The sequence below is a fragment of the Vitis vinifera genome, chromosome 13 (assembly GCF_030704535.1).
Source record: "Vitis vinifera cultivar Pinot Noir 40024 chromosome 13, ASM3070453v1".
Lineage (NCBI taxonomy): Eukaryota > Viridiplantae > Streptophyta > Magnoliopsida > Vitales > Vitaceae > Vitis > Vitis vinifera.
In genome coordinates, this window is record NC_081817.1 from 15,231,778 (window position 1) to 15,259,321 (window position 27,544).

Consider the following 27,544-nt stretch of genomic DNA (forward strand, 5'->3'; position numbering starts at 1 on the left):
TCATCTTCTCAACAATCCATCCCATCACAAAAACTATGTATGGTCTCTAAAAGGAAAAAAAATATATTATATTTTAATATTAGAAAATATATAGATGAGAAAAATATTAAAATATTTTTCTTCCTATTTTCTTTAAAAAGAGATAAAAAATATGAGAAAATTTTTTTTAATAATTTATTTTTCTTTTCCCTAACTATTTTATCAACAACAAAGCAAGATAAAAAATTTACAATTTTTTTTAATCTTCTCTTTTCCTTATACTTATCTATGATCAAATTAGGCAAGTACTAAAGAAAATAAAAAAAAAAGTGTTAAGAAAAAAAAAATTAATTTATCATAAAAGATAATATAGAAAATCAAATAAAATTGAAACCGGATAAAAACTCATGTAAAAACAATTTATTAACTTTGAATCCATTTTTTATTTTCAAATTAATTAACTTTGAATCTTCTTTTTTTCAAATAATTAATTAATTTTAAATCTATTTTTCATTTTTCTTCAATTATTCCTCATTTCTCCTAAATTTTCCAAATTATTCCTTGCTATTTTCTTTGCCTCGAAACTTTCTGTCATTGTTTTCTTTGGCTCAAACTTTCCAAAAGTCAAAGCCTGGGACATGTCGGTTGCTGATAAAATTTGTTCATGAAATTTGGAGGTACGGAACACATTCTCATTCCTATCAAAACCTGACTTCAGAGTTGAAAGTTAGCTGATTTAACAAGAAAAACTCTTTAATACAGCAAATAAATAAATAAAAGGCAATAATAATAGTAATAATAATAATAAATTCAAAATAGCCATACATATATACAGACTAAGAAAAACTAAAATAAATTTTAAAAACATCTACCAAGGTAAAATAAATCTCAAAGTTGTTAGAAAGTTGAAGATATGGTGAAAGAAAATGGTTATTCCATAAAATAAAATAAAAATAAAAATAAATTAAAATCAATAGGGGAGAGAGATGTAGAGTTTTGAAGGTAAATAAAAATATTTTAATCTTTTGAATAGTTATTTTTAAATTTTTTAGCTTTTGATTTGGTTGAAGCTCAACTTGAAGACCAGTATCAGCATTGTTTGGTACAATAAAGAGAAATGGGATACTAGGACAAATAGATTAGAGCATAATATCACAAACTTAAGCCTTTCCTAAGTTCATGTACAACACTTAGACAAAACTCAAGACACTTGACGTTGCTAAGACAGTCTTTCTCTCGTACTTAACTAACTATGCCAAGTAATCCTATGCGACTTGATAGTTAGGATGCACGACAAAGACAACACTTAAAAAAGGAAGCTTTGCATTGCCCAAAAAAATGTTTTTCCAATGCTAGAAGCTCACAACTTATTTGGTATCTTGACCAAATGAAGTCACCTATTTATAGGTAGTGAAGGAAATCTTTAGAACCCACAAAAGTTCCGTACAACTCCAAAATTCCTTAGAATATCCTATACAAGTCTTATATACAATGACTCTGGAACACTCTAATATGTCCCCCACTCTCTATCTTTTAGTCTTGTGCATAGATGTGTAAACATCTCTAAGCTTCTCTAAAATCTTCCATACTCCTCCACTAATAGACAAGTGTGAATTGCTCCAAGAAGTTGTAGAAGCTTTCTATTCTCCTATATAAGCTCAAGGAAAGGTCATTTGAGGAGGTTGTAACAATAAGGTCATTTAAGAAGGTTATGACAATAAAAACAATTTCTAAAGGGTACTTCTTCCCCTTGATCCTCCTTTGATTCTCCCTTTTGAAAAGGCAAATCCAGATTAATTGAGAATTTTCAAGGGAGAATGTCCCTTTAGAGGGGATGCTTCTTCCTCCGTATCAATATAAAAATAAGAATAGGGACTAAATATTAGCTCCAACAACATCATACCACTAGACATTTACAAGAGTAGAGGCTAAAAAACCCGGGCCATGCTGCAGCTTTCGCCCGATTCCTTTCTTTTTCCTATTGTGTTTCTGTTTTTCCTCCCAAAAAAGAGTCGAATCAACATAAACCATGGCTCGGGATTACAGATTTTCAATCAAGATTAAGTTTTCCTATGTCTAACTTCAGCCAGGAAACTTCCGATCTAACTGCCTCAGCACCAGTGCTTGACCCAGTATATGTTCGAATCTGGCTATTTATGGAATCTGCTAAACCACCTTTCATCCTTTCAACTTCCTTCCTCAGTGACTTATGCTGCCCTGTAACCAAACATACAGAAATAAAAGTATATAACACCAATTTTTTGTATAAAAGGTGGCAAGGATGAAAACAAGATAAAGCACTTAACAACATCTAGTTAATTAACAAAATTGCAGACCTAATACACCTAGAATGTGACCATTACTTTCATCTTTCTAGAGGTGTCAAACAGAAGCAGAGTTACCATAGAGATTTAGATCATGACCCCCCACACTAGAGAATGCTGCTTTTGAGACAAGAAAAAACTAACAGATAATTCAGGAAGTTCTGAAACGAATTTGTTAAGATTTTGAATAGGTAAATAATAGTGCTGTGATGCTACGTTTTTATTAGTTGCACAACAAATGAAACAGCATAGCTCAGAGGACAACCAAATCATTTGCATAGACAATCAAACGGTTGTTACAAGCTATTCATCACAATTTTATTGAGACAGCTACTATTTGCTCAGACTAAGAGAGTGTTTTTGGTTAAAGCAAACATTAATATCATCTGCAATGGGTGGAGATGGTCCTCATAAAAGTTACACAAGACTTGCAAGTCCAGTTCTCTATTTTGAAGGTAGAGGGAAAATTCTATTCTCATTCAACACATGTAATGGAAGTTCTGACATTTGAAGAAAAAAGTCAGTATTGAAACAAAATATTTGGGTTATTCTGCCAATACTTGAATATCAGATATAGCTGTTCTGAACCCCAAAAAATACAAGAAGATAAAAGCACTCACCATCCATGATCAACTTTTGCTGCTGCAGTTTAGCCAACTGTTGTTTTAGTTTGCTGTTTTCCATAGACAATGCAACACGAAGCTGAAGCAGAGAAGCAACTCTGATCGCCAACTCTGATTCCAAAGTCTAAACACAGACAATGCCTAATAAGTTCTCATATTCTTTAGAAATTTCTGCCAAAATTCATTTGCTTTTATGAAAGTATATATACACAAAAAACCTAAGCCGGCAGTAACAATAGGATGCTACTGAAATAGAACTAGTAACAATAAAGAATGGGTTTAAGCCCATCATTCTCTTCACATATTGCACTACAATATTAGTGCTGCCAAGAGAAATAAAATTCACTGTTCACAAGGTTAGATATTATGTAGGATTCAACTCTTAGATTTGCTCAATCCCCAAGCCTAAAAGTCCAGGTACAGGTCTACATTGGAAATTCTATAGGTATATGATATTTTATTTCTATTTTCAAAATATTCTTAATAATTTCCGTTAACTAAATGTGACTCCCATATCCACATCATGAGTGGCACATGCATAATCTTAAGTGAAATTGGTGATAGACACCAGATATCACATAGGTAATTAAAAGTCCTTTTGCATGTGCTTACCACATATAATCAGTAAAACAGCACCAAAATATTGCATTCTTGCTCGTCATTAATGATTTAATAACCATATATAATCAGTAAAACAGCACCAAGACATTGCATTCTTGGTCCCAGATGATTTACCTGATAAACATCGACTGTTCTTTCCAATTCAGCAATATACTGGAGTTTACGAACCCTTGAGCGCTGCCCAGAATGCCTGTAAAGTAGTCATCAAAACCATTCATCTAAAAAAGTGCATAAAGAGTGTGGAGGCATGACTGAAAATGGAAGAGATATGAATAGAATAATGAGTGTTTAAAGATCATAACTTCTAGATTCATCTACATAAAATAAAAATGAAAATTAAAGAAAAAAAAAAAAACAAACAAAACAAAACAATAAAGTGAGGGTGTGGATGCATTTGAGCAGTCTTTTCATAGCTATGAAATATGAAATAATATTTCAGGTAACAAAGCACATGTCAACAGTACAGGCAGGATTCTGACTCACTAGAAGTATATTGTAAGCATGAACCATCAATTCTGGAAGGAAAAGAAATGGAGAAAGATTACTTTTAATGGCCACTTTGTCTTAATATGTTTATAAATCTCAATGTAGCTTAAAGAAAAAGAAAATAATGATACATACAGTATCCTAGTTTTCTTTCTTTTTCCCCTGATAATTTCCCAGTGAAGCCAGAAAGATTCACTGAATAAGGAAAATTTAGCAAGCACTTTCAACAATGGAGATCCATATAAAGTGTGAATCATCATGAACAAGCAGGACCAAATTCTGTAACTGGCACAACCAAAAAAAGTTATATATCCATTTGGTCCAAAGTTTCTCCTCCACCCACCCTGAATCTATCATTTCAACTCCTCATACTTCATTTAAAACCAGCTTGATTTCTTATTTTGAAGCCTCTCCACAGGCTAAACCACATTTTCCCCAAAGCCCAGCTAGCTGTGATATGACTTGTTAATATTTTCAAAGCCTTCAGTTATAATGATTTTTTGCCATCCTTCTACCATTAGATACTTCTAAATTTAACCATCCACTATAAAAAATATATATATTAAGGCCCTATTTGGGAATGTTTTCGAAAAGAGTTCTCTCAAAAACCAATTTTATGATGTTTTCTAAAACAAAGTATATTTGCAACTTTAGAATGTTTTTAACCTGTTTTCAGTATTTTCAAATACTTCCTAAAAATAACTTTTATCCATAATGTTTTGTTTTTAATTATTATTCATATTTGTATAATTATTTTTCAAATCAGTACCTAGAAAACAAGTGAAAACAACTAAAATCTGTTCTCAAAAAACATTCTATTTTCATAACAATTCTCAAAAACCTATTTTGGAATAATTGATAACGAAACATGTTTTTATGTTTCTTTGTTCTCAAAAATAAAAAAAATATTCTGAAGTACAGTTTCCAAACACAGCCCAAAACTTTTCAACAGATAAATATTACAATTTCATCCAGTAGGTTTTCCTGCACCCTAATTTCAGTTCCAATTTTCTCTCCAGATGATTTTTTTCATCCTTTTCATCTGAGATCTCTCAAGTTCCCACCCAATAAACAGTAAACAATATTTATGAAATACCTTGTTTTCATGCTATTCATCCTCATTTTCCCATATCACAACACTAAAGCTTAGACAAATAGGGATGAACCCAAAGTATTTAAGCATCCAGTAACAGCTGGTGATAACCATACTAAAACTATTCATCATTCTCTTGGTTCTTGAGTCACTTGTAAGACCTGCAATGAGTCTTCATATGGGTGGATAGATTCCCAAGTTATTTGTTGTGACATACTACAGCCTCCACAACCATCATTTGTCCATAACAGTGAAGGTCGTGCCAGGCTTTTGATAATCCCATACAATAACCTATCATCCACTCAACCTGCGAAAAGCATAACTTCCCCATACTATAAAGAGGCTTGGTTAAGACAAGTCTACGAAATGTAGCAAAGTTCAGTTTCACACAGGTTCTGGTTGCAATTGCCTTGAACAGTGCAGTGATTATTTAAATCTGGAATCATCCTCCGAGAATAAGTTCTCTTTTAGGCCCCTTGGAAACATAAATTCATAATTCTTCTTAAAGCTCAAGAGGATACATTGTTCTCTTTTAGGCCCTTGGAAACATAAATTCACAATTCTTCTGAAAGCACAAGAGGATACATTGTTCTCTTTTAAGCCCCTTGGAAACATAAATTCACAATTCCTCTGAAAGCTCATGAAGATACATTGAATCTATTCCACATAAACTGATAATGAGATTGTCAGCAACATGATTATAAAAGTGCGTTTCTATCTTGCATTAAATGCAAATGTGTATTTACCTCATCTTAGAGTAATTCAAAGAAGGAAAAGGTCATAATATTCAGTGAGAATCATGGTTCAATTCAAACCCCATTGCAACGATTCTTAAAATGTTCTCCCCAAACCAGAATTCTTAACTCTCCCATTAAAAGTCTTTGAGTGTATAGCATTTGTTCATATCCAAAAACAAAATACTATTCTAAACTTAACCGGTATGTCAAATGTGTGCTTTTTGGTTATTTCCCAACTTAAAAGGGGAATAAATATTATGATCTTGTTTCTAAAAAATCTTGAGTCTGACTGTTACTTTCTTTGAAAACACCTTCTTTACCAAAAATTCTCTTTAGGTGAAGATTCTTTTTGGAAAAGTTCAGGTTCACTACTCATGCATATGCTAAATTCAAATTCAAGGAGGGAAACACTACTTGAACCATAGTTTTAAAAGGCGCAAGGCACATCTAAGGCACAAAGTCCTCCTGGAGCCTAAGGCGCAAAGCGCAACTAAGGCACGGGCTTTAGTGAGGCAGGCCCAAATTTACATATATGATTTTATATAATACAATTAAATTTAATAACCATTTATTTGTCATAAGCACATATATCATCAAATATTATCCAAAATTTCAATCTAATCAACAAAGGACGCAAAACAAACGGCCCGAAAATGTACGTCTTCTTTTTCTCTTTCTTTTTTTTTTTTTCTTTTTTTTTTTGGGGGGTGGGGGGGGTTGTTTAATTGGGTCAAAAGAAGAGGAAGAAGATTCTTCTTGTGTGTAGGCAAAACAAAGGGATTGGAAAGGTACGTCTTCTTCTTCTCTTCTTCTTTTTTTTTTATTTTTTTTTTATTTTTTTACTCTTCTTCTCTTTTTCTTTTAAGGAGAAGAAGAATTCTTCTTCTCTTCTTTTTTTTTTTTCTGATAAGTAAACAAAGCAAATATATTAAAAGCGCACAACGTACACACGGAGTATACAAGTAGCAACCGAAAACAAGCAAAGAGAAAGAGAAACAACAAACCAACACTCAAAACTAAAGGTTTCACCCTAAAGCCTTGCTAAACCTAAAAACCCCAAACATAGCAACTTGCCCCCCCGGAACCACCACCCTCAACCCTCTCATGAATACAAAAAACCCACTCCTAGCTTCTAATCCAACCACTAGGAACCCCAAAAACACAATGAATAGTGTCACTTACAAACCATGTCCCACCCATTGCTCGGGCTCTTCTCCTTGTTTGAATTGCGGTAATTGATCGAGCATTCCAAATTACAAAGCTCCCTAATAAAGCAAGGTGTGGAGGATGGCCTTCTCTTCACTACTGAAACTCTGCGGCCCTTTATGGACTCCATCTTTCTCAACAGGGAAGCAATTTCTTTCTCATGGCCATCCACCGGCAAACCCACTAACTTGCTAAAAGATATGAATTTTTTAAACAATGGATCAGAAAGGCTCTCCACAGCCAACGGACCCCTATTAGGACACCTAAACCCCGAAACCCCCTCGTCACTACAAACTTCTAGGTTCACCATCTTGGAATCCTTGGGCTGATTCTCTAGGGATTCCACCTCCAAGCCCTCGCTAGAAATCACACATAGAAGCCTACAAATGTCACCCTTGCCCTCTACTAAGGGACCCACATCATGTTCCCTTCTCTCTAAAGAAAAGCCCTCATCATCTTTAGACAAGGGAGAAACCAAAGAAAGAGACCCTCCCCCTCCCTTAAAACAGACCAACAAAAGACAAAGGCTTACCCACTTCAAATAAGAGAGTGGCATCAACCGAAGGCACTCTCTCCTCTAGGTTCAAAGAAGAGCGGACCAAAAGAAGACGGGAGTCATCTTTGCAACCCAACCTTGTGCCATCGAGAACATTTAGAGACAAACTCAGATCTAGAAACGTCGCTTTTTTAACTTCCTTACTGCACAGGGAAGCCTTCTCACAACCCTCATCGCGATCTCCCTTCACATGAGAAGGGCTTAAGCAACCCTTAGGCCCCTTAGAACTAGAAGAGGCCCAATCCCTTAAAATGGAACATTGGGGCAAGCTCAATCCACCAAATTCATGAACTAAAGAATTGTTGACTGCACCATCCTTCCTTAGACCCAAACAGCCCCGGCCCAAGACAGCTTCCTTATTCAGCTTGCAATGAGCCTCCTTCCGAAGCCCAAGGTTCAAAGACATGCACCCAGCACGCAATGTACTAGTGACTCCAGGCCTACCCCCATTGACACCTAGGCCTAGAGTTAAGGCCTTTTCAGAGCCATCAACTACCCTCCCACTATCATACCCCTCAAGTCCCCCAAGCTTAACATGCCCTCTGACCATCTACAGCTAATCCAAGCCTTCTCACTCACGCCCTTTAAAGCACGTGAACCACCACCACCACCTTCTTACTCCATCCTAACCTCTTGCTACTGCTCACCTGTCATGGATGAGATTTGAGAAACCTAAGGCGAGGTCTCCCACTGCAACTAAATCAACTAGCAAAGGGACCCCACCACAGCTTGAAAAGAGCCTAGAAGCTTCTTGCCATTTGACCTCATAAGAACTCTTGCCCATTGAAGATTCTGACACCTTGCAGTGTCTTCGTCCACTACAACATAGCCCCCACAATAATCCCCTAGATATTTGAATAACATCATGTCCCACAATAATCCCCTAGAGAAGAACTCTTCTTCTTCTCTTTTTTTTATTTTAAGAAGAAGAAGTCATCTTCTTATCTTCTTCTTTTTAGTTTTTTATTTTGTGGTTTTATTTGGGTCAAAAGAAGAAGAAGAAGAATTCTCTTCTTCTTCCTTTTTCTTTTCCTTTTTTTTTTTCTTTTTTGGTTTTATTTGGGTCAAAAGAAGAAGAAGAAGAATTCTCTTCTTCTTCCTTTTTCTTTTCCTTTTTTTTTTTCTTTTTTGGTTTTATTTGGGTCAAAAGAAGAAGAAGACTCTTCTTCTCTTCTTCTTTTTAATTTTTTTCAAGGAAGAAGAAGGAAAAAGAAGATCTCTCCTTTTTAATTTTTTCAAGGAAGAAGGAAGAAGAAGAAATCTTCTTTTTATTTTTTTATCAAAAGAAGAAGAAAAAGAAAGAAGGAGGAAGGAAGGAAGGAAGGTGAGTGCCTAAGCAGCACCTCCTCTATCTTCTCCTCTTCTTCTATTTATTTTTTTTATCAAAAGAAGTAAGGCAAGCACCTTTTGTGCCTAAGCAACACCTCCTTCAACAAGCGGCACCTAGAGTAAAGTGAGGCGCCGAAGTTTCTCGTTGTGTCGTCTTGCACCTAGGCGTGCCTAAAACACCCCTTTCACAACTATGACTTGAACAGCCTTGCATCAAACTTTGTGTTCACTCAAGGAGGAAGAAAGATCAAAGTATGGAAAATCCTCCTCCTACAACTCACTAAATATCACATCCGACCAGCTCCTAGATCTTCTTCATTTGTTATTCCAGCTTCTAAATCTTTTCCTCTGATAATTCTAATGCAGAAAATACCTTTAATGATGATCTAAATGTTGTTAAAAAAAAGTACTAGGGTTTGCACTAAACATTCTATTGCTAAACGTATCTCATGTCATAGACTTTCTCCCACTATGAGGGTGTTTACTACTACTACGTCCAATGTTGAAATTCCAAAGGATATACAAGAGGCTATGATTGTTACAAAGTGGAAGCAAGTTACTTTGAAAGAAATGAGGGCACCTGAGAATAAAGGGAGATGGCAACTTGTGGATGCACTAAGAGGTAAGAAACCCATGAGTTGTACAATGCAAATAATCCACTGAGAGGAACAAAGCCAGACTAGTCGCAAAAGGCTTCACATAGATATATGGGATTAACTATTAAGAGACATTTGCACAAGTTGCAAAACTAAATATAGTTAAGAGTTTTCTTATCCCTTGCAACCAACTTGAACTAGTCTTCACACAATTACATGTCAAGAATGCCTTTTCTAAATATTGTATTAGAGGAAGAGGTTCATATAGCCTTGCCTCCAAGTTATGAAAGGAGATTTGGAAGTGAAAAGACTTAAAAAATCACTCTATGGACTGAAATAGTTACCAAGAGCTTGGTTTGACAAATTTGCTAAGTCCATTAGAAGCTGCAGAAACTCACAAAGCTAAGCAGATCATACTCTCTTCTACAATCATTCTAGAGATGGTAAGTTTGCTATATTAATAGTGTGCGTGAATGATATCATCCTTATTAGAGTAATCTAGCTGAATTAGAGAGAGTGAAAAAAAATTTGGCCAAAGAGTTTGAAATCAAGGATCTGGGAACCCTAAGATACTTGGGAATCGAGTTTACTAGATCAAAGGAAGTATACACCAGATTTGCACAAAGAAACTGGATTGTTATGGTATAAACCAACGAAGGCTCCAATTGATCCTACTTGGAGGAAATTAGGATCACTAAAAAAAGAGCAAGTGTATTGACAGAAAACGTTATCAGAAGCTTGTGGGAAAACTGATATATCCCTCTCATAGTCGACCAAATATAGCTCATTCAATGAGTGTTGTAAGCCAATTTATGCACTCTCTAATTGAAGAACACCTTAAGGCAGTTTATCAAGCTATTAAGTACCTACAAGGAAGTTCAAGAAAAGGCTTAATGTTTAGGACCAACAATAGCCTTCAGATTGAAGCCTACACCAAGCAAATTGAGTTGACTACTTCAAGTTACTGTTCTTCTGTAGGAGGAAACCTAATCACTTTGAGGAGCAAGAAGTAGTCTATCGTTGCAAGAAGCATTGTTGAAGCTAAATTCAGGGTTATTTATTGCCCAAGGTAATTGCAAACTTCTTTGGTTGAAGAAACTGCTTAAAGACCTAAGAATTCATAATGAGAAGCCAATGAAACACTACTGTGATAACAAGCCAGCTATTAATTTAGCTCATAATCCAGTTTAACATAATAAAACTAAGCATGTTGAAGTGAATCGTCACTTCATCAAGGAGAAGCTAGAAGTAGGATTGATCTGCATGCCTTATGTACCTATTGAAAAAAAGTTAGCAAATGTTTTAACTATAATGCCTTATGTGCCTATTGAAGAACAGTTAGCAAATGTTCTAATTAAGGGACTTTATAAAGGAATGTTTAATTGCTTAATTAACAAGTTGGGGATGATAGATATCTTCAAACTAACTTGAGGGGGAGTGTTGAAGATTTTTAAAGTTTAGGAATTAGTTTTATTCTAATTTAGTGCAAAAATAGTTAGGATAATTCAATTTTAGTGCCAATCAACACTCCCCTTTCATAACTTTAAATTGCGTTCACAAATAGTAAAAAAATAAATAAATAAATAAATTATATGGTAAATCAAAATGTAAAAATTTAGGAAATAAACTAGAGAAACTAAAAAAAAAATTCTGAATTATTGACTTGAGAAATATAAATAAATAAATATATATATATATATATATATATACACACACACATACCATAATGTTTCCAGAAAACTCAACAAGTAACAAAATGTTTCCAAATATGTTTTCTCTAACCTCCTAAAAATTTCACCTACTTGCCATAAATTTCCCCTAAACTTAACAAAGCTTAGTCCAATCTTCAAGAGCAGGTTTCCCACCTAAAGCTAGGTTTCCAGCAAAATATTGCTCAAAGGGACATAGAAGCTAAGGTGTCTACATCAACTTCCACGAAGACACATGATATATGATTGGGGTCACAACTTTCCATTAGTTTCTCACTACTATAACGTTCATGTGATTAACTAAGTAACTTAACCAATATATCCTCAAAGGATAAAAAGGTTTTTGCAATGCATACAATTAACCATGACTTATGCTAGAATCCATACATTACACCTTCCTAATGGTTGTTTATGACTAATCATGTTCTCCACAACTTAGATAACATACTTGCCACAATCTTCTAACAAATCTTATCAAGTTATGTTTAGCAAAACTTGACAATATGGATCCACCCCTCTATCCTAAACCACTTAAATAACTGGGGAGGCTCAACTTCGGTATCTCTAGTTAATGGCCAAAGGACACCATTGCTGAGCTAACAATAAGTTAATAACTAAGCAACATCAGTTTGAACATGATAAAAGAATTGTTCCACAAAAATAAACATTTTAGAAATGATTTGAGATCTTTACGTTGCATCTATTCAACCAAGAATTTTCTTTTATCACCACAATCAGAATTATGAGCACATAGAACAAAAGCAATCTTGGCACAGCAAAAAATTGCACAACTATGAAATTTCAACAAAATGCTAGTACAGCTGACATCTATAAAAAAATAAACTATACACATCAGAAGGTACGACAAGAAGCAAAATATCACATTGTTACCATTAAGGAGATTGAGCAATTGAAGACACAAGCATACATTCAGATTCTAACCTTTTTACTGCCTTTGTCTCAGCATTGAGCTCCCCATCTGCACCACAAGCATTTTCCTTCAAATCAAATTGATTAATCCCAGAAATGCAAAAACTCCCATCTAAGTCCTCCAGAGGGCTTTTGGATGCATATTCTGACAAAGCTGAAGCTATGGCATTCTCCGAAAAGGTTTGGTTGCCTCTCTGTCGAGGGGAATTGGGACCATACATGCAAGCCGACTCCAACCCACTACCAATTCTATCACAAACCGAATTTTCATCATCTTTAAGGGGTTTTAAACTTGGAAAATGGTCCACAACTCCATCCAAAAGAGCCACTGAATCACTAGCCGATCTCCGATGGCATATCCCTCTCAAATTTGAATCTGGGTCATTCAACAAGTCATCAAACCATGCAGGTTGCTCCTCTGAAATTGAGCTTTGGGAGGAAGACTTATGGTGTCGGGGATACAATTCATTATCGTTGCCGAGGTTTGGAAAGATGGGATCATGGATTGGGCGAGTAATGGGTTTCTTTTGAAATGGGCATCTTGGTGGAAGGTTAGCTTGCCTTGACATGATGAATTCAATTAAAGGATGTCCAGCTTCCCATAGTTAGCCATAGGTAAGTTTCTGTTTGCCTCTTCTTTGACAGAAAATGAACACAATATGTTCCTTTAGTAACTCAACCCCATATGTCTGCTACCATCCTAACCTACCTCACTGATAAAAATATTTACAACAAGAAAACAAAATTTAAAAATACATATCTCCCGAAAACAGAAATGTTTGATCAAAAAAAAAAAAAAATCCGAAAGATTATGTTGCAACACACTTTGTTGCATAGTCAAAAAACCCCAACAATGTTGCATATTGATTCTATGTAAAACCAAGACACCAACAGAGAGAAAAACAGACATGAGTTAAACTACACTTTTATCTTCTGCCACCAGCAAAACCCTAAAAGGAAACTAAATCTGAACTTGTCACTCTTATTCCTAATTTACCTTACCAGGCTCTATTTTAGGGTTTGCTTTTTGAGAAAATGCGGGAAAATGAAAGAAATTAAAATTTTGAATCTTTGTTTTTTCATCATTTGGGACCCAAAAGGAAAAAGAGAAAGTGGGAAAAAAATAAAAATAATTAATTAACAAAATAAAGACCCAAAATGAAAGCTTTCATTCAACTGCACCTAGTAGAAGATTCAACTCAAATTGTAACATTTCTTCTCTTCTTTCATTCAGACTTCTCGATAACCAAACAAAGCTTAAAAATAATCATTTATTAAATCAATGCAACAGTCACCCTAAACAGTAGGTGAGATTAGAACTCACCAGACAAAAGAAAACAGGAAATGGAAAAGAAAAAAAAATCGAAATAATCATTAAAAAGAACCAAGATACCTGATGAAAAAAGGGAAGAAGACCCGTCGTTTCTATGTACATAAGCACATAAATTTCGAACAAAGAAAACAGAAGATTGGAAAACTAGAAAGCAAAAAAAAATTTAGAGTGAAAAAGAAGTGGGCAATTTTGCAGATGATTATTGCATTTTAAGAAACTAGGCTTACCTTTAGTTTTTCTCTAGATTTCTTGAGAAGAGTGAGAGAGGGAAGAAAAGGAAGAAAATAAAGGAAGAAAGAGAAAAGCAAATATAAATGGCAAGAGAGTGTCTTTGTGTAGAGGTTTAATACCAGCGTGCTCTGCAAGTCCTACATTTGTTTCTTGGGTGGGGTACAGCAAGGATGGATTGTACGGACATTCGGCGTCAGCTCTGCACCCTCGCCCACCTCAGCTCCTCATGCTCTTTTTGCTGGGAAACTGAAAAAGTATGTTTTGGGGTGCAGTTTGAAAAAAGAGAAAAAAAATATTAAAAAAAAGATGAATATTTTAAATTTAGAAACAATACAAATTCCTTCTTAGTCATTTTTTATTTCACAATTTTTAAAATTAGTACTTTTTCTATATAAATTTTTAAGATCAACTATATCTTATATTTTATTATTTTAAAAATAAAAAAATAAAAACTCACTAAATTTACCAATTTTTTTCAACTTCACAAGTTATTTTAAAAAAAAAAAAAATTGCTCATTCCATAATTCTAATTATCCCTCGTGTTTATCTCTTCATTTTATTCCTATTTAACTTCAATTTTCTTTTTCTTTTTTTTTATTTTATATACTTTTGTGCAACTACATTTTTCATGTGTATTCAACAATGAGACTCTCTTTTATTAGTAAAAGACTAATTTTTGAAAAAAATTGGAATCGCTACTTATTTTTAATAAAAACAAAAAAACAAAATAAAGCAACACATAAAAAAGTATGTGAATAAAAGAAAGAGATCGTTGGAATTTCAAGTGGAAGAGAGTGATTCTTAAACTCACTCACTCCCCTAATCTAGAAAAAAATCAAAAACAAACAATTCCAAATGGGATTAATTCAAAATATGACACCCTTCTAAGATTGTGAAAAATATTGGAGTCATGGCTTACAAGCTAAAGTTTCTTGAGAGATTGAAGTTTCACCTTTCATTCCATTTGAGCTTCTTAAAGCCTTACCACAAGGACCCTAATCCTAAAAGAGTGCAAGTAAAACAAGTACCTCCCAACATCCAAAAAGAGTTTGGTAGGGAGATAGCAAGCATCTTAAAGGATAGGAATATGGGAATTGGAAGAACAAATGGACCAAGTTCTTGATTCACTAGAAAGGCACACCCAAGAGTGAAGCGAGCTAGGAAAAATGTGTCACCCTATGACAATTCGAAGACAAAGTGTAATAGTACCTACAAGTTAAGTCTATGAAGGCATCAAAGTCTCCAAGTGGGGAAGGGTTTGTCAACCCCTCAAATTAAGCATGTGGCATAGAGGTCTCATGGGGGTAGCACATTAACCCCATGAGCATTCTACACGTAAAGCAAGGTGCAGTGAGTGAGTTGGATGCCTTGGAAGCACACACAAGTTGTTGGCATGCATAACTAGCAGCACAATGCACAAACATGTTGGTGCGACATCAGGCATGAGCAACACATATGTATAGGCACAATGCTTTCATGTAGCACAACCCATAGGCGTGATGACATGGGGTATGTGGGACTAAGGATGAGTGCCTCAACTAAAGACAACATGTTGCTTTATAGGACAAGCACATCCTTGGAAACAAGGCATTGTGACACATATGAGCCCTGCACGTTCTTAAACTGCTTAAAGACATGCAACAATAGCATATTGCCAGTGCAAACTAACTTAAGCATATGTGAGTTAACTGCATGACACAAATAAGATGCAAGGAGTAGCCTACTTGTTGGGTTGTTTCAAAGACAAATATGAGCCTAAGTTAAGGTAAGCATTAGCGGACTTGAGACAGGCCACAAAAAAGCGAGCTCGAGCAAGACGTGTTGCTCCATGGACTAGGAGCATGGTTGGTTGATGCATTGGATAAGCGAGACTTTGAGCTTGAGTAGGAGTTAAATTCCTACTCTAAGAAGACTTTAAGCTTGAATACGAGTCATAGTCTCCAAGAAGGATTTGTTAAGCTTAATATGGCAACATAGAGGCAAACTAAATCTAGAGTTAGAGTCGGACTAGGATTCAAGTGTTGGTTCCCTGATAAAATTGAATGTGTGTGTGTGTGTGTGTGTGTGTGTGTATACATATATAGGGCTTGTGTGTCCTCAGAAAAGCAAGTGAACTACCCATTGTGTATGTAGGAGTTCTTATGAGACAAGTTCCTTGTATTTTCTTTGGTTAAAAAATTTACAAGTTGGAGAGAGCCCTCGTAAATCTCTTATTCCTCATGGGTTAGTTTCTGTGTGCAATCTGGTGTGGATTTGGGAAGGTTGGCTTAAAGGGCACCTAAGCACTGCACAAATGCGAAAAGTTAGTGCTTGATTTTGTGTCTATGACAAGTGACTTAATTTTTAAGGAAAAACATATTTGCAAAAAATTGAATCTAAGCTTAAGGAGTCAAAGTTACTTATTGAGAAAGTACCAAAGGGTAACATCCCTTTAAGCCCTAAAAATGTCTTCACTAAACAAATGGAGGGAACTAAGACAATTGACTAATAGACCATAGATACCAAAAGACAACACTAAAAATATACAATAAGGTATGGTGTGAGGAGTAAGAAACTGATGATGAATATATGAGGTATGCACATTGAGAAAAACATAGAACTAGAGCAAAACAAATAAAGATCACCCAAAAGCAAACACATTCATAACAAAGAAATCACACAAACAAATGGAAGAAAGGTACCTCAATAATGCACAACATAGGGGCAACAAGCTTACATAAGAAAGAATGTGTTAGTGTACAAGTAAAACAAGAAATAGAACATCAAAGCGAGGAACACCCAATATGTACAAGATATATACAACTCAAATGAAAGATCAAAGGTGACTAAGTTAGCATCAAATGTGATTGATTTACATAAACATTCAAGGTGTGGAAAATAGGACAACAAACATGCATTTACAAAATAAATTCATCTCAAAGAGTTAAAATGGTTATGTTGCAACGTATGACTTATTTAACACATACATGATGTATATGTTGGGCTCCCTCGTATGTGAGGGAGTGGGCTCCATATGCTTGGGGACCAAGTCTGTTACATTAAAAAAAAAAGTGATTGGGAAAAAGAAAAAACAGAGAGAAAAGAAGAGAGAAAAAAACGCATTTGCCCAAATTTCATTAACAAACAAATCTCACTTCATCTGTTGTCCGATTGAGTTGAAATTTGGAGAAGAGGTTTGAAAGTCAAGTATCTACAATCTGAACGGTGGAGATCAGATCAGATTTTGAGCTTGGGAACTGATGTTACTGCCAGTGAACAGTACGACGTTTTTGGTATACTTTCTCCTATTTTCTTTGTTTTAGCTAAGAGAGATTGTATAATCCAAGGCTATATGTGCTCTTGATGTATTTGGCGACCTCTAGAGATTATTTTAGAGAAGACAGGTGTAACCCATTATTGTTGATAGTGGAAGTTTGAACTGGACTAGGTCCCGTGGTTTTTCCCTTCGATTAGGGGTTTCCCACATAAAAATTTTGGTGTCTGATTTATTTTATGTTGCATGAGTTTATTTATTTATTACTGCTACTTGATATTGCCTATTTAGTTTTGCACAAAGAAATGATAAAAAAATTCTAGTGTTTGTTGGAATATTGTGAATTCACCCTAACAAGTGGTATCAGAGTCAAGTTGATTATCAGTGGGATCTCTTGTGTGAATTAAATGGAGAAGCTTTGTAGTGAAATGATTAAACTCATAGCTTCCAATTATTCGATTTGGAATGCTAGGATGGAGGATATCCTGTATTGCAAAGAGTTGTTTAAGCCCATTGAATGTGGGGGTTATAAGCTAGTTACTACAACTAAGGATGGGTGGAAGAAATTAAATAGGAAAACCATTTGACATATTAGGCAATGGGTTGATCAGAGTGTCTTCCACCATGTAGCCAAGGAAGCTGATGCATATAGCCTTTGGTAGAAATTAGAGAGCCTTTATGAGAGAAAGACTGCATAGAACAAAGCCTTTATGATAAGAAGGCTTGTGAATTTAAAGTACAAGGATGGTAATAGTGTTGTAGAGCATCTCAGTAATTTTCAGGGATTGTTGAATGAGTTGTCTACCATGAAGCTTGTGCTAGATGATGAGGTATATGCTTTAATTTTGTTGAGTTCCTTACCAGACAGTTGGGAAACTTTGGTGGTATCATTGAGTAATTCAGCCCCAAATGGTGTGATAACTGTCAACAGGGTAAAAGACAACATATTTAATGAAGAGGCAAGAAGAAAAGAGTTAGTTATTTCCTATAATACAGAAGCACTTGTTATAGAGAAGCGGGGGAGAAGTAAAAACAGAAAACCTTCCAGTAATTATAATCATGAAAAGTCAAGAGGAAAGTCAAAATCCAGAAAAGAGATCAAGTGTTTTTATTGTGGTAAGCCAAGGCACATTAAGAGAGACTGTAGAAAATTCATAAGGGAACAATTTAAAGGAAAAGGTGAAGAATAGAAAGAGGACAAAGACATTGCAGCAGTTGCATCTGATGGTGATATGATCATTGTTTGTGATGATGCATGTGTAAACCTTGCATGCCAGGATTCCACTTGGGTGGTTGATACAACATCGTCGTTTCATATCACTGCACATAGAGATTTCTTCTCTTCCTACACCAGTGACAGTTTTGGTTGGGTTAGGATGGGAAATGAAACAAAATGTGAAATTGTTGGCATGAGAGATGTAAAACTAGAAACTAACATTGGCATTGGGTGCAAATTGGTTCTAAAAGATGTTAGACATGTTCCTGAAATGTGCTTTAGTTTGAACTCTGTTGGGAAACTTGTTGATGAGGGCTACCATAGTCACCTTGGAGAAGGTAAGTGGAAGCTTACTAAGGGTTCTCTTATTTTTGATAGGGGGAAGAAAAACAATACTCTCTACAAGACATAAACGAGACTAGTCAAGGGAGAGGTGAACATTGTTGAGAATGAAGCCTCTACTGAGTTATGGCATAAGCGACTTGGTCACATAAGTGAAAAGGGACTTCAGATTCTTGCCAGAAAAAAGCTTCTACCAGTTAAATGTATGTCATTATTACCTTGTACACATTGTCTGTCTGGAAAGCAAAGTAGAGTTGCATTTCGTAGATTGCCTTCATGTAGAAAACTAGATATTCTTGATTTAGTTCACAATGATGTTTGCACTAAGCAAAGTAATACTCTTGGTGGTGCACTTTATTATGTGACTTTTATTGATGGTCATTCAAGAAAGGTGTGTGCATATGCTTTGAAATCCAAAGACGAGGTACTTGATGTATTCAAAGATTTTCATGTGAAAGTTGAGAGGCAAACTGGCAAGCAGTTAAGATCTATAAGAGCAGACAATGGTGGTGAATATAGGGGGCCATTTGAGCAATAATGCAGAGGTCATGGCATCAAGCTTGAGAATATGGTTCCTAAGACCCCGCATCAAAATGGTGTAGCTGAGAGAATGAATAGAACCATCTGTGATAGAATCAAGTGTATGTTCTCTCATGCAAAATTGCCTAAGTCTTTTTGGGGTGAGGTTATGAGGGTAACCGTTGATTTGATTAATTTGTCTCCATCATATCCTTTAGAGGGTGATATTCTAGAGAGAGTTTGGACAGGAAAATTTGTTTCTTTTGAGCACTTGAGAGTGTTTGGCTGTAAGGCATTTGTTCATGTTCCTAGAGACGAGCGGTCCAAGCTTGACACCAAGACTAAATAGTGTATCTTCCTAGGTTATTTAAATGAAGAGTTTGGGTACAGGTTATGAGAAAAGATTATAAGAAACAGATATGTTGTCTTCTTTGAAGATCAAACCATTGAAGACTTGGATCGGGTTAAGAATCCAAAGCCTTTCAATGAAGAATAGGTTGATTTGGGTCCAATCTCTCCTAACTCTATAGGACATAATGAACACAAGGAAGTTGTGCAAGAAGAACAGGTTGATATAGTTGACATAAATGATGAGTCTGCAGTTGATGATGTAGGAGAAAATCCTAAAGTTGAGAATGATAGCCAAGAACAGCAGCAAGAATAAGCTACTTCAAAGTTGCCTACTGAAACACAGTTAAGAAGATTTACTAGAGAGCGTCAACCTTCTAAAAGGTATACTAGTGATGAGTATTGTTGCTTTCTGATGGGGAAGAGCTAGGAAATTATCAAGAGGTTCTGTTACATGATAAGAAAAAAGAGTGGTTGAGAGCTATGCATGAAAAGATGAAATCCTTGCATAAGAACAACACTTATGAATTGATGGAGTTGCCTAAGGGTAAGAGAGCATTGAAGAATAAATGGTGCTGAAAAAGAAACCTAAACCAAACAGATTACAACCAAGGTACAAGACAAGATTGGTTGTGAAGGGTTTTAGTTAGAAGAAAGACATCGACTTTGAAGAGATTTTCTCGCCCGTGGTTAAGATATCTTTGATCCGAGTTGTGTTAGGCTTGGCTGCTAGTATGAATCTTGAGATTGAATAGCTTGATGTGGAGACTGTTTTCCTCCATGGTGACTTAGAGGAGGAAATGTACATGGAACAACCAGAAGAGTTTACAATCAAAGGCAAGGAACACTTAGTGTGTCGATTAAAGAAAAGCTTGTATGGTCTCAAGCAAGCACCGAGATAGTGGTACAAGAAGTTTGATTCCTTCATGGTTGAGCATAGGTATGATAGAATTGCTTTTGACCATTGTGTGTTTGTGAAGAAATTCTCTGATGGACAATTTATTATTCTCTTGCTATATGTGGATGACATGTTGATTGTTGGTCATGATACTGGTAAAATTGATAAACTAAAAAAGGAGTTGAGCAAGTCCTTTGAAATGAAAGACTTGAGGTCTGCAAGTTAGATTCTTGATATAAAGATTTCTCAAGATAGGACGAATAAAAAATTGTGGCTATCTCAAGAAAGCCATATTAAGAAGGTTTTAGACAAATTCAACATGGGCAAAGCAAAACCAATGAGTTCTCTACTTGGAAGTCATCTAAAGCTAAGTTCCAAACAAAGTCCTTCAAGTGAGAAAGAAAAAGAAGAAATGTGAAAGGTGCCCTATGCATCAGTTGTGGGTAGCTTGATGTATGCCATGGTGTGCATGAGGCCTGATATTGTTCATGTTGTTGGAGTTGTCAACGGGTTTTTTTCTAATCTTGGCAAAAAACACTAAGCTACAATGAAATGGATTCTCAGGTATCTGAGGGGTACTTCTAAGACATGTTTATGTTTTAGGACTAACAAACCTGTGCTTGTTGGATGCACATATGCAAATATGGCTCGGGATGTTGATTCCAAAAAGTCTACTTCTTGTTATTTGATTCTTTTTCAAGGGGAACAGTGTCATGGCAATCAAGGTTGCAGAAATATGTTACTTTGTCGACCATAGAGGCTGAGTATATTGTTATCATTGAAGCTAGCAAGGAGTTACTGTGGATGAAGAAGTTTCTACAAGAATTGGGTCTACAGCAAGAAAGGTATCTACTCTATTGTGATAGTCAAAGTGTTATTCATCTCAGTAAGAATCCAACTTTTCACTCTGAATCCAAGCATATTGATGCGAGATATCATTGGATTTGTGATGCACTAGAGATGAAATTGTTTTGCCTTGAGAAAATCCATACTGATGAGAATGGATCATATATGATGACAAAACCAATACCTACAGTGAAGTTACAATTTTGTAGAAAGCAAGCGGGCATGGTAGAGCCCCTCACATAATCGGGAGGGGGAGATTTGTTGGGCTCCCTCGTATGTGAAGGAGTGGGCCCCATATGCTTGGGGACCAAGTCAATTACATTAAAAAGAAAAAGAAAAAAAAAGTGATTGGGAAAAAAAACAGAGAGAAGAGAAGAGAAGAGAGAGAGAAAAACACATTTGCCCAAATTTCATTAACAAACCGATCTCGTTTCATCTGTGGTTCGATCGAGTTGAAATTTGGAGGAAAGGTTTGAAACTCAAGTATCTACAATCTGAACGATGGAGATTAGATTTTGAGGTCGGGAACTGATGTTATTGCTAGTGAACAGTAACAACGTTTTTGGTATACTTTCTCCATTTTTTTTGTTTTTGCCAAGAGAGATTGTATAATCCAAGGCTACATGTGCTCTTGATGTATTTTGCAGCCTCTAGAGATTATTTTAGAGAAGACAGGTGTAACCCATTATTGTTGATAGTGGAAGTTTGAACTGGACCAGGTCCCGTGGTTTTTCCCTTCGATTAGGGGTTTGCCACGTAAAAATTTTGGTGTTTGATTTATTTTTTGTTGCATGAGTTTATTTATTTATTGTTGCTACTTGATATTGCCTATTTAGTTTTGCGCAAAGAAATGGTAGAAAAATTCTAGTGTTTGTTGGAATATTATGAATTCAACCTAACAATATATTATACAAACTAAGATTTAAGGAAGGGTACAAGACACCAAATAAGATTGATTTCAATAAACACCTTACAACTCAAAAACATGACAACAAGCAAGCGCTCAAAAGATTAATATAGGTGACAAGGTTGGAGATAAGATAAAAATTAAGGGGGGGGGGGGGGAGATCTCTAGCATATAAAAGATCTCAAAAACACATTTCAAAAGCCAAAGGAGCCTAAACATACAACATATTGCATAGATTTCATGAAACATCTCACAAATAAAAAATAGGATAGTAAGCTAGCATGCAAAAGATTAATTTATTTAGCAAGATTAAAAGTGAGATAAAAATTAGAACAAAAATTCTCTAGCATGTACAAGATGTCTAGAACACATTTCGAAAGGCAAAGGAGATAAACATATGACATAAGATACAAATTTCATGAAATATCTCATAACTCAAAAACATGACAACACAACAAGCATGCAAAGATGTTTATTAAAGGTTTCTAGATCAAACTCCAAGACTAAAAAATAATTAAAATGAATAAATTATGATTGATTTACACATTTTAGAATGCAAAAATAGGGTAATAGCTAAGCACTTGGAAATTTATTATCATTGTGTTCCAATACTATAGATCTAGGGAACCTAGGGGGATATAGCATGCACCCTATATGATTTGGCCAAGGAATAGAAAAATCTAGGATTCCTGATAGATGCTTCCTCGAAAAGGGTTGATTCATTGAGTTCCAATTCTTCAATTATTCATATGCAAACTTTTAGAGTTAGTATTTAAGAATAGTAAAAAGACTCAACTTGATAGAGATACAAATGTTAAAAAGTGCAATATCAATAGGAAATTTGGACTCTTTTTCCCTTGAGATTCAAACTTAGGAGTGAATCGAAGAATTTAATAGTTTACTAAATTAAGTACTCTTTCATTCATTTTAAATATGTTTTCATTAGAGAAAAGTTCATAAAAATATTATATTCTTAATTTAATTGAATGATGAAATTATATATATATATATATATATATTATAAAAATGTTACAAAATCAATCTATAGAATTTATGAATTTTACAACATGCAAAACTAAAATTAATCTCCATACTTTATAATTAGCCTATAAAAATACTTTATGAATAAAGCTCAAATTAGGAGAATGTATGTTTAATATAGGGTGATTTTCTAATTAATTATAATATTAAAAATCATGAATGAATCTTATTATCGAATTCTTTTCAAATAACACAAAGTTTGAGGAAATTTGAAAGTAAATATAGCAAAATCAACTTAAAATTTGAAATATTTTAAGGAAAGTTGAAGTTGAAAGTAGAAAAAAAAATTAGAAATATGGATTTTTAGGGGTTGCTACTCTCCCTTTTAGCTCTTCAAGACCGATATTTCTACTTTGGTAGCAAGCATACAACAGGGATTGAGCCATATGGAGAGGCCACCTTATGCCCCTTCAAAAACTCATTTTCCTCCTTCAAAATGAGTAATGTCATATATTCATTTTATATCAGTAAAATATAAACAACTTCAATCGAAAAATAATAATAAAAAATTCTTTATATATATATTTTGTTCAGATGCAAGCAAAATGAAAAGAGGGTTTTTTAGTATTGAGACTATTCACTAAGTGTATCACCCTTCAATCTTCCATCCTTTTCCCTTAAAAGGTAGTTGATCAACACCTCTAAGATCATTTTCAACTAAAATAGAAGAAAATTATTCACTTAGTAAAAGGTATAATAATCCTTTAACATTGAGAAGTTATCAAATTCAAGACTTTTCAACATTGTTGTGAGAGTTTATAAAGGCTCCCACAAAAAGTCTCTATTTACACACACACTCCCTAAAAAAAGTCCCATTTGTTGACGGCGGGAGACCAAGGTCACTATAATTTCCTGATGTACTCGCCTCTTCAACTGAGAAAGATGCTTCCTTCCTTTGCTCTGCAAAAGATGTCCGGACAAGGGGTCCGGACACACCCTCCGAAGCCTTTATTAGTTAGGCGGTCCAACATATTGATATTCTTGGGCCCTTTTTTAGGAACGCTTACCTCCCTCTTTGATTGGGTCGTCAAGGGCCCTTTATAATGCCTGGAGCCTCGTCACCTTGAAGGTGGGAAGACTCTTTGACTTTTGTGGTCATGATGGTACTTAGAGGGTGACAAAGCCATCATTATCTTGCAGGTGGCTGACAAAGATTGTTGGGGGGATGATTTGCTGTCACCCTTGTCTTTTCACTCTGCAGGCGGCGTAGGGCAGGTCACCTAAAAAGACCCAGGAACGTCTTGTCGAGTATGCTTTTGGTGAAATGAGTAATGATTGCTCGCGAAATACAATCATGAATCCTGTTTTGGACGACAACTACTGGGTCTGAACTGGATGTCCAAACAAGGGGTGGACGTGCCACATGTCAGTCCATGTGATCGTCCGGACAGAAGGTGGGACATGCCACGTGTCATCCGAATGAGTGCCTTGTGAGGCCAGGGTGACCTGCCACATGTATGCTTAGGGGTGGTCCCTAACCATTTATGCGTCCACTTAAGTAAAGCAAATATACTCGAATTTCTTTTACATATTTTTCTAGTTTTTTACCACCTCTTTTTTTTTTTTTTTTTCTAAAGAAAACTTAAAAGGTGTTCAAAGGTATAGTGTTAAGCACTTTTAAGGATTGAGATACAATACCATAGCCTTAAAGGTGTTTGATGGGTAGAATGTTGGACAACATACAATGTATTTGGAGGTATAATATTGAACATTTCAACAAGAGTCCAATCTTGAAACTCCCAATATTTTTCTTCAGCCCCTCTTTCATTAAGCTAACACAATAACACTAGGGATAATTATTTGGTTATATACAACTTTAAAATACAATTTTTTTTAATATCTTATTAGATTTATGGGGAAATTGAAAGTTAAAAAAAAAATTGATGAAGAGAAGGTAGATGTGTATTAAGTTGTAAGGGCATTTAATCTTAAGATTTTTTAGTCCTTAAAAAATTCATACTTAAGAGTGAGTAGGAATAGAAGTGTCAAAATTTTAGATGAGTACCTTTATATCAATCCATACATTCACAATCACCTACCTACATACAACTTCACTAGTATGGCACGTGCTTTCTACTGGTATATACAAAAAGTTTATAAGTTTCATTATAAAACTCATGAGCAATGCATATATATAAAAAGGTTTATAATGAAACTAATGCATATAATGTTAATTCATTGGTATGATGTATTAATATAACTACACGACTTAATTTTATTTATTTATTTAATAATTATCGATATTAATTAATCAATTATAATATTTTCTTGATGATTATATTATGAAGTAAAACAATTCAAAAATTATGAGTTCTATATAATAAAAAATATAATAACTTTGCTTTTAAATTATAGGAATCAAATAATAATTTTTCAAATTCTTATATTATATTATAAATATTAATATTAATAATAATATTATTATAGGACAAGTTATATATATAATATTTTCAATATTCGTGAAACAATAATAATTAAATATTATTATTATTATTATTACTTTAAGAATTTTTTATATTCCTAAAATAATAATAATAATAAAAATAAATTTATAAGAAAAAATAAAATAGAGAAAATAAAAAATAAAGTTATGATTTAAAAGTTAAAAGCATGAGTTATAAATAAATAAATAAATAAAAGTTATATCTAAAAATTTTCCATAAAAGGAGTTTTTTTTTTTTTCTTTTTTATCTTATATTTTGGCACGAGTATTTCTTTTCTATTCATGGACATGCAAACGTCGTTCGTCGTCAACAGAATGAAAAACATTCCACATTTAGCCGTTTGAGTGGTTGGATTTGTAGGCCATACACGTCATGCACAACGATTGATGACCCTCGCCGCAGCTGGTGCAGGCAAAGCCTACGAACTCTCTTCCGTGCACGCCACATTTCGACCACCAGCCTACACATACGGCCTCTGTAACGAGTGAGTGCACAAATTGTAGCTATCATATTCATATACCTTCTCCAACTTTATCCACAGAGAAGAAAGATGACATTTTCTCAAATCATCTTGTCCCTAGATGATAAGAAAATAGAAAATCCCGTTCCTCATTTTCTTTTTTTATTCTATTTATAATTTATATCTCATACAAACTAATTTTCCATTTAGATTCTGTCAATAGAAGTTTTTTTTTTTTTTTTTGGAATCGGTTGGAACTAGGGTTCAAATTTGGTGCTATTTTCGATTGTTAGTGGGTTGCCTTCTAAATGCTATTCGGGCGAAAACATAGTTCGGATCTTGGACGCTAATGGAGGTTAATTCGTCTGTGACGCCGGAGAACGATAGCGCCAGCGGCGGGCTCCATCACCTGACTTCGACGTCAATACCGCGGCGGTCGCCACACCAATCTCCCATCAGACCAGGGCTGGTGCCGACGTATTTTCCTGTTAATACGATCATAGAGAAAAAAGAGGACAATCCGGGACCTCGGTGTGGCCATACGTTGACGGCAGTGGCTGCCGTCGGCGAGGAAGGGTCGCCCGGATATATTGGGCCGAGACTCATTCTCTTCGGTGGCGCCACAGCGCTTGAGAACAATGCGACAACTTCTGGTGCTCTTAGCTCGCCAGGAAGCTCCAGCATTAGTACGTTCTTTTTTCCGCGAATTTGGTAGAATATTTATTCTTGCATAAATGCGTAGAGCCAACAATTCATGAATAGGAAACATGCATGTGTAGAGCCCTAAGTTTTCTGAATGTTCATAATTTTGGTATAACGGTGTAAGGAATATGTTATAACACAGTGTCTGAAATATTCCTACATTGATAATTAGGTACAGGAAGCATATGGTATGTGTAGAACCTAGAGCCTTAAATTTCCTGGATATTGGCAATTTACAAATGGTAAACCTGCTGAAATTGAATTATATAGGAACTTATTAATGATGGCCTCCAATTTTTAGCATATCCATTTGCACTAATTAAGGTGTGGAGGAAAAATGAGGTGGGATTTGGGTGTATGATATCTCTGTGTTGATTCTATCATTTTTAGCTTATCATGTTTCAAGTTTCTACATGGCACATTAAAACTTTTTGAAATTGCAGGATTGGCGGGTGCAACTGCTGATGTCCATTGCTATGATATTTCATCCAAGAAATGGTCTAGGTAAGTTGTGGAAATTGGAATTACTCATGACATCTTACATTATTGTTAAATAACCCTTACCTTGCTGTTCAATGTTCTTTATTCAGGATTACTCCTCTTGGAGAACCACCCACACCTAGGGCGGCACATGTTGCTGCAGCAGTGGGCACCATGGTTGTTATTCAGGTTGGCATTGAGTGGGATATCTGATTTATGTTTTGTTTATTAATTTGTACTTCTATTATACTCCTAATAGGAGCGCATGTAAAGTGCATTGAGGATTTACACTTGTGGAATTAACTGATGGAACTAGATAATTGTGGATGAGTATG

At 35.1% G+C, this 27,544-nt stretch overlaps 2 protein-coding genes across 9 annotated transcripts in view; one reads left to right on the forward strand and one right to left on the reverse strand.

Annotated features, from left to right (window-relative positions):
- Positions 1-1,772: 1,772 nt before the first annotated feature.
- On the reverse strand, positions 1,773-14,018 carry LOC100250801 (basic leucine zipper 6). 7 transcript variants are annotated; one of them, XM_010660597.3, is made up of 5 exons: positions 13,873-13,997; positions 12,202-12,902; positions 3,662-3,737; positions 2,924-3,050; positions 1,773-2,196 (listed from the first exon to the last, which is right to left on the reverse strand). In XM_010660597.3, the coding sequence occupies exons 2-5, from the start codon at positions 12,756-12,758 to the stop codon at positions 2,030-2,032; spliced, it is 927 nt and encodes a 308-aa protein (XP_010658899.1). In that variant the 5' UTR covers positions 12,759-12,902; positions 13,873-13,997; the 3' UTR covers positions 1,773-2,029. The 7 variants fall into 7 exon arrangements, with proteins under 7 accessions (XP_010658899.1, XP_010658904.1, XP_010658903.1 ...); XM_010660602.3 differs by having other exon boundaries at positions 12,202-12,822; positions 13,873-13,996; XM_010660601.3 differs by having other exon boundaries at positions 12,202-12,825; positions 13,873-13,996.
- Positions 14,019-25,926: 11,908 nt separating this feature from the next.
- LOC100245661 (serine/threonine-protein phosphatase BSL3) overlaps positions 25,927-27,544 on the forward strand; it is a 103,400-nt gene continuing 101,782 nt past the window's right edge. Inside the window, exons 1-3 of one of the 2 annotated variants that reach the window (XM_059741533.1) lie at positions 25,927-26,713; positions 27,173-27,233; positions 27,320-27,398. In XM_059741533.1, coding sequence (XP_059597516.1) covers positions 26,377-26,713; positions 27,173-27,233; positions 27,320-27,398 — 477 coding nt within the window. In that variant the 5' untranslated portion in view covers positions 25,927-26,376. The remainder of the gene's footprint in view (positions 26,714-27,172; positions 27,234-27,319; positions 27,399-27,544) is intronic. The other variant, XM_002262810.5, reaches the window with a different exon arrangement.